This window comes from Pollicipes pollicipes, unplaced genomic scaffold (assembly GCF_011947565.3).
Source record: "Pollicipes pollicipes isolate AB1234 unplaced genomic scaffold, Ppol_2.1 Scaffold_4219;HRSCAF=4965_pilon_pilon_pilon, whole genome shotgun sequence".
Lineage (NCBI taxonomy): Eukaryota > Metazoa > Arthropoda > Thecostraca > Pollicipedomorpha > Pollicipedidae > Pollicipes > Pollicipes pollicipes.
This window is the reverse complement of record NW_023596448.1, coordinates 15,873,004-15,886,477: the sequence shown is the minus strand read 5'-3', so window position 1 is coordinate 15,886,477 and position 13,474 is coordinate 15,873,004. Positions and strand designations below refer to the sequence as shown.

The following is a 13,474-nucleotide window of genomic DNA, read 5'->3' as shown; positions in this document are numbered from 1 at the left end:
ATTTCGTCGCGGCACACTGCAGCACGACGGGCCGCGCTTCTGCCGCAATGCTCCCGGGCTCCCGTAATGTTCCCCAGTTCCCGCAATGCTCCATGGCTTCTGCAATGCTCCCTGGTTCCGGTGCGCGACGGGCGGGGGAGCCCGGCGGCCGCGACGGTGAGGTGGACGCCGCGCGGCCGACCAGACGCCGGCGCAGCCGGGAGGGCGTGGCCCTACGAGTGCACGTGCACTGCGGAAGGACCGGAGCAAACGAAATTTTCTTTAACTTCACTGGGTGGCATTACGGCGCGGCCACAATGATGCAGACACACAGCAATGCATAGCATCGGCGGCGAGCCGCGCGTGGTGCTCCAAAAACGTGGCAAGAACGGTCGCGAAGAAATATAATTTGAAGAACAGGTCGACGTAAATCGATTTTGTGACAATGAAGCATGCTTTTAAAAGACGTCATGCTTTTTTTCTTTTTTTAACCGATTCCCCACGCAGAAGCCCAGAAACATCGCTGAATCTTGAACTCCAAAGATGTATAGTTTGAATCATGTTAGGCACTTGTTAATTTTGTGCCAGCTGCCTTTAATTCGTGCCAATTTTAGCGCAGTTCAAATAAACAATCCAGAGTGTTATGTCGAATAATCACAGACTGTTATCCTGCTGTTTGTAAATTCGTTGTTTTTTATAATATCGGACAGGTCCATTGGGCGTTGTTTTGCATCAGACGGCGGCGGCAGAACACTGTCTGGTCTTCATTCACCGAATGGCATCTGATGGTCAGACGCTTGTTTGGTATTCTTTCATCGAACAGCTGCGCCCTGTCGGCCAGGCTGGTGGTTTCCAGTGTCGTCCTTGAAGTGCATTACATGACGCTACAGGGGCATAACTACAGGGGCATAACATAACTAACTAACTACTACAAACTACAGGGGGCATAACAGCGAATTCTGATCGACAGGCGGTGATGCTGAACTCACTGCTCGAGCGAAGGCACACATTGGAGAAGGGACTCAATTGCGCAGTGCACGTGTTCGTGGAAGCTGGATCATAGCCCAAGAGCGAAGCAGCCTGCCGGCCGCAGATAGTTTGTGATAGCGATCACCGCCGTCGAGACCCGTCGAGGGGCATCCGAGATCCTCGCCGATGACGTCATCAGCCATGGGCGCGGGCGCGGGCGGCTCATCCAGCTCTGCACCCCAGCTCGGGAAAACACGCCGCTAACGGGACATGGAAAGCAGCGGATCGTAAACACTTTCAGCAGAGTGCCTCCTTTCAGTGCCCCGCCACACCCAGCGTTGAAGAGCGAAGGTGCGGACGGCGTGACATGCCCCACCCCTCTGTTAAGATGCAGACAAAATGTGAAAACAAGCTCCCAGTACCGCAGCACAACGGAAAGGGAGGGTACAGATATAGGCGGATCCTGGGGGGGGGGGGGGGGCCCGGGGCCATGGTCCCCCCAAAAAAACTCTGAGAGTATGTTTTGGCCCCCCCACAACATTCCCAGAACATCATAAAAGTTTCGTCTACTTACCGTCTGTTTTAATTTTAACTTTGACCCCATCTGACCAGTTGACTCTTGAAAGTCATATCTTATGTTACGAGCTTTGTAAGCATGCATACTGTATAAAGAAAATTCAAAAGCGTTTCGGTGCTTGCATGGTGTCCCTACTAGGCACTCGCAAGAGACACCATGCACCGGACCTCGGATCCCACGCTAGCCAGCTGGCGACGAACGGTTGCCCCCCCCCCCAAATTCCAGGCTAAATCCCCCCTGGGTCCAGACACGTGCCGTCACTCCTCCACCGGACTACCACCCGAATGGAAAGAGCAGTTGATGCGAGATGCGACTCGTAACTTCATGGCAGGGGCACTGGAACGCTGACGCATGGGCCATGCCACGTTTGTCGATTAAGTTCATGCATCTCCATGACGGCAATCTCGCCCAAAACAGGCGGATGAGCTGCGTCCCCCTCCCCCCCCCCCCCCCGACTCCGTGTTCCTACGCTCACACACGTCAATCATACTCGTCGACGCTCAGGACGCGGGACGCGGAGTAGGGGGGGGGGGGGGGGACGGAAGTGGCGAGGACTGCCATCGGTACTCTAGTCTCCCGTGGTTTTCCTCCTTTGACCAGGCCGGCCGGCCTCAGGATGCATTCGTCCGCAGCGGACCGTGCCGCCAGAGGTCCCAGGCGGCCGGACCAGCCCCGCCCCCTTCGGAGTCGGATCAGCCAGATGCCCCTGGCCGCCGCCGGCGGTGACCTTGGGCGACCCGGCGCGGCCAGCGACCCTAGCTCTGAGCGTCGGCTCAGAAGGTGCACGCCGAGCGCGAGAGGGCACTCAGCAACAAAACCGAGTTAAGCGTCAGTAGATTCCGCCCAAACCTGGTGACCCCGACCCTCTAAAGCGTCCGTCGCCCGCCTCCTCCAACCTCCTCGATCCGCGCTTGCCCTCTCGTGACGTCACGCGGCTTCGTGCGGTCCTGCCAGCTCGGCAAGTGGGCGGTAATGACAGTGCAGGCAGCCGCACGGGGCGCGTGGGGAGGGGAGGGGGGGGGGGAGGCCCCGTTCGGTCGGGGTTAGCTGGCGGCCGAGAGGCATCCCCCACCAGGCTACGCTACCACGTGCTCACGCGGCAGGAGACACTCGACGCCTCAAGAAGAGCGTCGTCGGTGACGCCAGTGCCCAGTGACGTGCCCTGTGACGTCACTGACGCCAGTACCCAGTGACGTGTCCCGTGACGTCACTGATGCCAGTATCCAGTGACGTGTCCCGTGACGTCACTGACGCCGGTTCAGGTCGGGTCGGTCTCTCTCTCTCTCTCTCTCTCTCTCTCCATCTCCTCTCTCCTGCCGTCTCCTCTCTCTCTCTCTCTCTCGTCTCTCTCTCCTCTCTCCTCTCTCTCCTCGCGCTCTCTCTCTCTCTCTCTCTCTCCTCTCTCGAAGTCTCTCTCTCTCTCTCTCTCTCTCTCGAGTAACCTTTCTCAACATTCCTCGCATTTTCCTTTCCTTTCTCTTCACACTACTAGTCTTTGGAATTGCCAAGCACATAACATGTTCGACCAACGGTGTCGTGACCTCTCTTTCCGATTGAACTGGGATGGCGAGGCACCAGGCAGGTAGCAAACGACAGACTGTGTGTCTGCCAGCTGCCTTACCTGTCCGCTTCCGCCTACTCCACGAAAATGACCAAAAATTACAATTGTCATACGAAGCTAAAAGCAAAAAATAGCTGACCTTTGAAGCACCGAACCGCCGGTGATTCTGGACGAACACCGCGAAGCCCCTGGATAAACGCCGTTGGGACTTCAGGACTGATAATATCAAGGCCCCTGGGTATGTACTTTGATGTCATGCATCGACGGTACGTCGACACGGATTTTTTTGTGATGCCTCGATGGCTTTCGAAGGTTCTTACACGTACCCTTTGCGTTGTGTCTGCACTCCGTGGGCGGGCTTTGACCAAAAAACGAATCGATTCATCATTCAAAAGAGAGACGGAACTGCATTCCTGACCGGTTCGTTTCATCGCCAGGACGATAAAATGGCGCTATCGTTTACCGATCCCGCGAGTTACGTGACGTTCCGCATTTAACTAATTCCTTCGGCGTTCTCACTTGCTCCACCGCCAAGATTTACTCTAGATAGCTAGCAACTTCCTAGAAGTTTGACCTAAATTCGCAGGATTATGAAGAAAGTTTTACATTTGGAAGCCATGAGGAAAATTTTAGCTACGAGCCTACCATTTTCGGACTTTCCAGTCGCGTCATCGTGGCATAGCAAGCGCTCTTCAAGCGTTCTTGTCCATACAGGACGCGAGAAGCCGAGACTCCGGCAGCAACCTCGAGAATCCGCGCTGCCTGGATTCCTTCTGGCCGATGTCAAACGCCACATTTCTCGGTCCATCACGCAGCTCTGAGCTCACACATTCCCAGGGCTCAGCCATCCGTTAGTCACGTAAACGCTGATCTAACCGACCTCCTTCCTCCGTCCGCCGTGGCCACTCGTGCGTTTCAATACCAACGCGTCCATGAGAACCTTCTCCAGGTTCGCTCGTTAGTACTCGTGTCTTCACGACCGGTCGAGGACGTCGCCAGCAAGCCGTCACTCTAGATCGGGTCAATTAGAGACATTTCCGTCGGGTCGGTCCGCTTGAGGTCGTTCCGTCGACGGAGGTCATCTGGCCACAGTGAAAGTTGGCTGTCGGCGCCACAGAAGACGGCGGTGGCCGTGAGAGTACCTGCCTGTCGCTTCCCCCTGCTGCAAATATCGGAACGTTGACATAACTCTGCAAGTTCTGCCCATCCATCCACCGGTGAAGCTCTCCGCCTGGTGCAGCAACCTGACCACGTTACCATCGCCTTCCTTCTCTTTCAGGACCCGGTCGCGCTGCGAGATGTTACGCCTGCAGCCAGAGCCTGCTGCACCGCCCTTCACGAGCTACAAGTGCGTGGTTTGATGGAGTGCACTGCACCGATGACGGACGCCCGTGTCCGCATCACTGCTGGGACTTCCGTTGTGAAGACGGTAACTGCCGCGAGGAGTGGGCGGCCGCGCTCCCAGCGAAACCCGCGCCACCCGGCCGCGCCAAGGGCGGTGGGAGCATCTGGGTCAGGGCCCCGGCTGAGCGAGACTGGTCTTAACCGGCCGCCCAGGCCAGGCGCGCTGCGTCATGGTTGGGAAAGGATGGCGTATGGTACGAGACGTGCTCCGGTCGCAACTAACGAGCGTTGCAAAGCCCTCCGCCACAGCACAGACGACAGCGGTGAACATCCACTCCTGAACTGTTCGCGATGATGCGTAGTCGGCTGTCGCATCGCTGCAGGTGATGCAATACGGCGTTGGCTGCCCACTGCGATCCACGTAAAGGAAATCGCTCGTAAAGGCCGCCGTAGGGCCGGGAAAGAGCATCGCTCTTTTAGCAAAACTCCGACGTCGACTAGGAGCGAATCTTCACCGTCCGCTGTCCTCGAGCAGTGTAACACAAGGGACGGAAGCCGAGACGGACGCGGGGTCGGTCACAACACGGGGCGCCGGAGGGCGCCGGAATCTGAGACGCGAGTTCGCCGCTCCCTCGTAGCCGCAGCGCCAGCGACGTCAACGGCTCGATGGCGGCGGCGCCCTCGTCGGCCGCCGTCGCCGCGCCGCCAGCGCCGCCGCCGCGAGCCGGCGTCGGCGGCCGGGTCTGGCGGCGGCGGCGGTGGCGGCGGGTCTAGCGGCGGCGGTCGCGTGGTCGGGGGCTGTTAACGGGCTGGCATCCGGCACAGTGCGGAGGCAACGAGCAACACCAGCGGCCAGGCCCAGAGCGCCGGCACCAGCCAGAGGCCAAGCCCAGGGCGCCGGCACCAGCCGCCGAACGAGCGCAGACAGCGAAATTGGAGAGCGCTGGCGAAGCGGAGTGAGAGCGCGCGTGTGTGCTTGGATTGGGAAGGGGGTTGAGTAGAAGCTGGCATGGGAGACAGTTTCGGGAATTGTTTGTCCTTGACGCCGTCGTGAGATCACTGAGAACGCGGAGGGTGTCGGAATCGGTCGTGACGCCTAGCGAGAAAGAAAAGCATTAAACCTAGCTTAACACCGGCATTAGTTTGCTCGATCGGAGGTCATCGATCTGTCAATAGTCGCCACGAGACACCGGAGCCAATGCGAGCAAAACCTGCCTTAGAAACGACCTGAGTCAAGATCAGCATGCGAACGCGTCCTTGAACGTTCTATCTGCCCGGGTCAGGCACGTCCTGACGGACTGCAGACCACCAGCTATGTGTGGCCCGATTGGTCCGGCGTCGCTCGAGTTGGTCCGACAAGTGGGCCGTCCGCTGCACCCCTCACACGTCACCAAATGTCACGGTCAGGGCATGTCACGCAACAGGCCATGTCAGCGTCATGCCATATCAGGCGTCTTAACAATCATGGCAAGCATGCGACCTTTCCTCGTACGTGCCCTTCCTTTCGGCTGCAGCACGCCGCTGCGGAAGGTGCGCTGCAACCTTCGCAGCAAACATAACGAATCCTTCGTGGCCAATTCGGGTAGACGAAGTCGGTGCTGTGGCCGGAAAGGAGGGCAAAGCGTGGGGGCAGCTAATCCGGCCGCGTCGCCATAAAGCCGGAAAGTGGTCGGACGCATTTCCGCAGATCCGGACACTGGTGCTTCTTGCAGCAGTTGGTCACGTAATAACGTGACCCCGGACTGATCGCGAACCTGACTATGAGACGAGTTTGTGACTGCAAGGGAATTCCTGGTTCTTTTGCGCGCGCGCTTAACTGTGGCAAAATGTTGGTTTCTAGCGATGATCCAATGTGTCGGATACAAAGCGTTATTCTCATCATGATAAGAACGGGAGTTCTTCGTCTCAAATTTTAGGTCAGCATTGGAAACAGAAATCAGGCACCAAATGACCATGCTGTTTGGTGCACATCTCACCGAAGGTTAGATCAAAATACAGCAAGGGCCTCTCAACACTAATTTCACCAGGTGGCTCAGTGTTTGATTTATCGGCGAGCTATTGAGCAAATTTTCCAAAGTAACCGTCGGAGGCGCAAGGATTTAGCCAAACGCGCATTGCAGTTGATTGCCTCACCATACACGGCAATCGCTGCCCAACCACTGAAAGTCGCTGCCAAATTTTGTCCACAAGTTCTGGCACTAATTATCCCAGGCGCACAAATGGTAAGATAAAGTACGTACGGCGAGTGGGTACCCACATATCGTTGGTAACATACTATGCTACGCAGACCAAGTATGCACATCAACGTTTATCCTGATCCAGTGAAGCCAGCGGGCCTCGAAAAACTCGCTGGAGTTTCTATAAAGACAAGTGCATCTGTTCACAACAAACACATTCTTACGTTGCACCTCCTGCTAACTAATTTGACAAGTTCCGCCTCGTACAAGTGCTAATCGTCTCACGTTGCCGGGCAAGGCCCCTGGTGACCGCGGTCGTCCTTATTCGGCCCCCATCCGTGGAAGGGGTGGAGCCTCCACACGTCATCGACACCCAATGGGCGGGCTCCGTGCGAGGGCATACCAGGCGAGATGCAGTAGATCGGGCGCGGAAATCCGACAAAAATGTGAGCGCGGCGCCAGCGGACGCGGATGATGAAATTAAGCCCTCCCTCTTCCAGCTAATCGAAACGAATCGAACCGCACTCTCACGATCGTGGAGTAAACACGACCGGAGAGTCGACAACGCCGATAGCTAAACATGTCGATCGTGGAGTAAACACGACCGGAGAGTCGACAACGCCGATAGCTAAACATGTCGGGGTCGTGGTCGTCCCAGTAAGGGCTTCGGCCGAAGCTGGCGCAGCAGTCGGCGCCGCTTCGCCCCTTAACAGCCCGTTACGCCGTCACCGGGCGCCTGCTGTGCTCAATCTTGCAGCTCCAACCACGACGGCCGTCAGTGCTGACATCTGGTGTCAGCGAGCGGCGGCTCAGGCGGATCCGGCCGGCGACTGCGGGTTTGGCCCGCACTGCAGCGCGCAATTTGGCATGCAACACGCTCTGCAATGAGGCCAACTGTTGCGGGCTGACGCAACCAGATGAACCTGCGCTCTGCTTGGCACCAGGGTCGGACTAGAGCGGGTGTGGTTGCGATTAAGTGTACGGTGCATAACGGCGCAGGAACGTCCCCAAAACGCCGGCTGGCTAGCCAAGTTCTAAGCCAACTTTTCATCCGTCACCACTGGATTAATGTTCAACTTCAGCGAAAGGGGGTGGACCGCTCCCCCAGCACACCACAATCCACACCCCTGCAGTATCCGCATGATCCCCAACCCGGAGCACGCGGCGGACTGAGCCCCGCACGGACGCCGCCCGTCTCCCCAAGCACCGCAGCAGCCGTTACAGCCGGCCCGCGCGGCCGGCGGCGCTCCTCGCCACGCCGCGCCGCGCTGCGCGCCATTCAGCTCACCTCTGCGGCCAGCTCCGACGACACTTTCTTCCAGATGGGCCGCTTGCGCGTGTACTGGCGCAGCGCCGTCTGCACGTCGGGGCGGCGCCAGATCTTGAGGAAGAGCGCCGTCTCCGTGTCGCTCCAGATGGTCAGGTTCTCGTCTTCGCCGGCCAGGCGTTCCGCCCGCACGTCGCTCCGTCCGGCGGCCATCGCGGCGCGCTGCTCGCTCTCGCTCCCGGTCTTAGCTCTCGCGCTCGCTCTCGGTCCTCGCGCTCGATCTGCTGGCGCGGTGCGCTGCGCGGGCGCTCGACGGCGGAGGCGGCTACACTGCCAGCGCGCCACCGCCGCCGCCGCCGCCGCGCCGGGACGGGCGCAGAGGCGCGTGCAGGAGATCAGTTCGGGGGTGGCGGTAGGCGGCGGCGGTCCGGGGGCGGGTGTCCGTGGTGCAGCCGTGGGATGTCGGCTCGGCGGTAAGGACCGAAGAGCTGGGCCACCGCAGCACATAACATCTTAGATCACGGTGATGACCAAGCCACACGCTGGCCTTGAGATTCGCGTGCGGAGGCCAGTAGACACCCGCCTTCGCCCCACTCCACCCTCCGTCGCCTCTGCCGCCGTCCCTGCCACTGCTTTGTGTCTGGCCGCGCGCTGTCAAGTATTCCGCGATGCGTGTAGACGCCCGAGAGTTGTGAAACGGTGGCGAGCCCCGGGCGCCGCCAAAAGGACCCCTGAAGACGCCCATTACGCCCGCAGGCGACGCCAGCCGGTTGTAACGGATTGGCGTTGTCAGGGCGGCACTCAGTGCTGCTAATTGCAGCAGATGAGCTGATCCAGGATTGTATGATATTAGACGGGTGATATCCGAAAGGCGACTGTTTGTCGGTCCAATCTGCAGAATGACGGTTTGTTTGCGACAGGACATCTGGCTAACGTGCTGGTTTCGCATCGTTAGTGGAAGGGTATGCTAACCCTGTGTGCAGCCGCTAAGCGCTGTTTCCAGGATCTCCTTCTTGACGCATTTGTGGAGCAGGTTTAGTCACTTTTCACTGCTCAGCGTCCCTACCCCGCACTCCCTAAAAATTGATAAACTTCACCTGGGCTGGAGAGTCTGGAAGGCGATGGTTAGCTCCCGAGCCAGGTCCCGTTTGTTTCCTCATGGACAAAATACATAGGTGTGGACAGAGGGGAGGGGGGGGGGGATTAGTGATATTACTGCACCGCTTCGAACCGGTGAAATTTATGACACTGCGTTATGGAGATCAGACAGCAATTGGCTGCACGCAACAGCGATTTCGCTTCGAAATTCTCAGCGAGCAGCACTTCGTGCACAATTGTTGAAAGCAGGCTACCAGCGCCGTAAAAATGCGCCACGACACCGGTCCACGTCGCATAAAGCTTTCCACGAATCCTCTACAACATTGCAACGTGACGCTGAACGCACGTTGGGAACTTGTCTCACCAGCTCACACTAGCGCGAAAGCAAGACGCCACCCTTTCCACCAGTTAGACCCAATCACGCTCCTGCTCGACCCAGATTCGCCGCACATGGCTACTGAGTAGCTCAGTCACCCTATCACAGTCTCCCCTCCCCCCTGCCACCCCCGACGCTGACCTTGACCCCCTTCCCGCTTACTCGACGCAGCAGCTGGACCCGGATTATCCAGCAGCCTGATATTTCACGCCGCCGGCTCGTGGAATGTCAGAGTGCTGGAGAGAGCGTTACACCGCTTCCACTACTGCGCAGGGGCCGGCGGCGTGCCGGGAAACGGGTCTGCTCCGCGCCGGCCGGCGCCGAACGCGGTGGATCAGGCGCTGTCTACCGACGATCTTGACAGCTCGCGGGAAAGCCAGCGGTTCGGCGACGCCGGCCGGACCGTCGCGACGTCCCCGAGACGAGGCTTTGAGACATGGGCGACGCCATAACCTGTCGCGCGGTTTCCTGAATACAGTGGAAGAATGCTGATGGAGGTATTGAATGTTTCACCAACTGAACCACAGCATGGCTTGCAGTCCACCTGTACAACAGCGTGACAACATCGTTGACTAGAACGGTTGTTGGCATCAGCTGTCGGCCACTGCTGTCGCACAGTTCTGAAAGTTCTGGTTTGAAAAAATGATCGTATTGGGAAGCCGGTACTCAAGTCGTATTCCGGCACTGTGGCGCAGTATTCTTAGCGGGCCTTTTCCACGACAAAACACCTCGTCGTCTTCGCTACGGCCTTCCGATCGCCATCCAGTTTGGCAGATAGTTTTATGTATAGCCCCTACAACAGTCATGTGATTTTTAGTTTTAAATACTGCAGGTCACAAGATAGAGGTCACCAAAGGTTTTGGGTCACCTGGGAAGCTGCATCAAAACATAGGTTTCATATGTGCGATGTTTACTTTAATCTGATGAAACCGCCATGTAATTTACGTCCATTAAAGAACATCAAAAATATTCCTTTCAAAATGGAAAAGATAATTTCCATTTATCAGCATCCTTTTAGGATATTATGACCAGCCATGGCTCTTTCTTCACTGCGTAGCCTCGCACCTTTCTCACGTCCATGACCTCCCAAAAAGTCCTATTTTGATATTTTCTAAGCTTTTTCTTGCTGAAAGACGTTCAGTGATGAGTGATGTGAGGAGTGATAAGAAGCAATGACAGATGGTTTTAACTGTAACCCCAACCCCGTGAAATGTCCCCGATGTCTGCGGTGAGATCATGCTATTGCCTTTAGATGTCGTTGCTGCGTATGACACGTCTCACAGCCTATATGGATATCATCTGAGCTTTGGTCGTCCAATCGATACGTTGGAAATGTCTTCGAGCACGTGAGAGATCACGTGGGTCAAACGTCAGTCAGTGGCCCAACATTGAACACCGGTTACATGTGGAATTTTGCATCTATTCGACACAGGCATCATGTGAATGGTGTGTTTTAGCCTAACATGATCAATGCATGATGAGCGAGCTATTTTCACGTCACCAATGTGCAGCCAAACGCATAGCCTTGTCATTAAAACACATGAGCCTTGCAATGCAGTTCCGCAATGTGGGTGATTGTTGTGCCGCTATGTGTATAGGATGGCAACTGAACGGCTTCACAGGTTGGGTAAGCGAATGCTGGTAGCCGTATTGAATCGACGGCGGATCGGTTTCGGTGTATATTTGGGGAAAACTACGAGCATGGGTGCTGACATGGGTAACACATTTATAGTCTGTCAGTTAGGTGCTTCACAAGTTGCGCATTATAGCCATTCTCATGAATAATTACGATGAAAAACATTTTGAAACCTCTTTAACACTTTTCAGCGATGATTTTGTAAGTAGACCCATTCAAAGCGATTTCTGTTCTAAAAATGTTTGTGCAAATATTTAGAAATACGTTTGTAAAGACGCATAATTTGATGAAATTGCAGTTGGCTTGCTATAAGCAGGATCTTGCTTTTGTGGACAGGTATGAAACCAGATCTCTTGCTACCGTAACTTTTCAAAACTTGCCTTAAACATTTGGTGGCATCTGTGACACAGGCGCAACAATATAAACTGCTATATTATTGTAGCGTCCCTGTCCATAGGTATGCGGTACTTACAGTACTTACAGAGTTCGCTGACAGCACGCACAGAGCTTACAGGGCGTACATATATCAACATGGTCCAAGATGAATGATCGTTGAACGAAATGATTCTCAAAGCCCACCCTGCTCCACAGGCGCCGTTGCAAACAACGATGGGGCAGCCGTCATCTAACGATCTGAAGCGATGCACACTTCTGATTGCCAGGCCAAACATTTTCCTGGAATTTGGGTTAACTAAAGGCATGAGCTGAAGACATGTCTTCAAAGGGTCATGTTTAATACACAAAACGCATTAGTTGCTGCATGTGGGTTACTGATTGTACGGTAATGGAATTACAGGAAAAAATATTTTTCTTGTTTTTCGGGAACTTCTCTGCTAAAACCCTTTTCAGTGCATTAATTATCGTGAACACGGCTGATGTTATCGTTAGGCTCCTAGTAACAGTTGAATTCATTCACCCCACCTTTTATAAAGAAAAAAATTTGGTAAAACATTGTCATAAAAGCAACAGAATGAGCTAGGACAGTCGTCGCACAAACGCATCGTCCAGTTCCATCTTTTCGTAGCACAGACAGCTTTCACCACAAAATAGCACACACTAATCCGCTAATTCCAAGAGGTGCAGTCCGGAGCCTCGGACCTTGGTGATGCAAACAAGCAACACCACCACCAGCAAGCACCACTCCCTCGACAAGTGTGAATTACTCGTCCACGTTCTGTGAAGCCGACCACGAACAAATTCTCCGACCGACCAAAGCATGGACGCAACAGTTTTTAGAGATATATGTTTCCGGCAACCGATGGCTGCTGACGTTCTCCGTCTGTCTGTCTTTTCAGCACACCCGTATCGTGGTCACACGCACGTGTGCAGTTGGTACCAGGCATTTTGGCCGATATGGTTATTGCTGACTGCATTGATAGGGACCGAAGGTTATGGTTGCATCTCTTCTCGGCTCCTTTTGGTCTTCTTGATTATGCACGCATTATTTTCTTTTAAAACGGCCATTCAACATAACAACCTTATCGACTAGCTGCAACGTCTCACCTGTAACCACGGTCCAAGGTCAGGCTACTGACTGGTGTGGGGCCTGCGCGACCTCTCATCACACACTTCAAAATATCACCAGTGCGTTTGTTATGCGAAAAGCTATGGCCATAACCGTATCGGCTACGTTGGCGTCACACGCACCGAAGACGCGCACAGGTCCATACCGTGACCCCAATATTTACCTCGTTGACGCGTGACAAAATCGGGGTTATACAGAAAATTGTGTGTCCATTCAGGCGATGCGCTCACCTTCCTTCCCTGAACAATAATTTTCGATCAAAATAGGGCAATGCCAAAAAGTCACGAATGTGAAAAATATCTTGTAACTTGGTAAAATTGATCGAAAGTACTCATTTCGAGCTGCACTTGATGCAACGGATCATCCAAAGACAAATAATCTGCCAGTTTTGATGAGATGTTAACAGTCCTTTCTAGCTCCTTTTTTGTCTTTTCGTTCTTTCCAGATAAGCCCCCAAAACCGTGACCTCAACCTCGTGAGCATATTGTTTAGAAAAATAAAAACAGCAGAGCTGCTATTTGTGATATAGATAAGCACGTATGCCGAACCAGCTCCAAATCAGAGGGGTCATGTTAAACTGTTCTAGGCTTTCCTCAGTGCCTTATTCTGGAAGCGCCAAGCATGCAACGTTGCGATGCAAACAGTCGAAAACAACATCACATAACTGGCGATTGAGCAGTTGTTAAACATTTGTTAGATTGAAAAATATTCTACTTTGTATCCCTAGGTGTCACCCACGTTTTAAACGCGATGACCGGGCGCATATTTTCCTTGGGTTTAATCCTTTTAAATGAACCTTCAAGACACCAAATATGCGCACGTTTCCTCGCGTCCGGGTAGCCGTTTGAATGGCCTTCGCTCGGGTAAGGGTGTCAATTTGACTCCATGGCATCTCAAAAACCGAGAAAGATTGGGACACAAAATTGACAGGGTGTGTTTGCGGGTGTATTAACACACTTGCGTGA

At 54.7% G+C, this 13,474-nt stretch overlaps 1 protein-coding gene across 2 annotated transcripts in view; it reads right to left on the bottom strand.

Annotated features, from left to right (window-relative positions):
• Positions 1-8,185, bottom strand: part of LOC119095385 (uncharacterized) — a 35,856-nt gene extending 27,671 nt beyond the window's left edge. For both annotated transcript variants that reach the window (XM_037218231.1, XM_037218232.1), the window contains exon 1: positions 7,896-8,185. In XM_037218231.1, coding sequence (XP_037074126.1) covers positions 7,896-8,087 — 192 coding nt within the window. In that variant the 5' untranslated portion in view covers positions 8,088-8,185. The remainder of the gene's footprint in view (positions 1-7,895) is intronic.
• Positions 8,186-13,474: the final 5,289 nt, after the last annotated feature.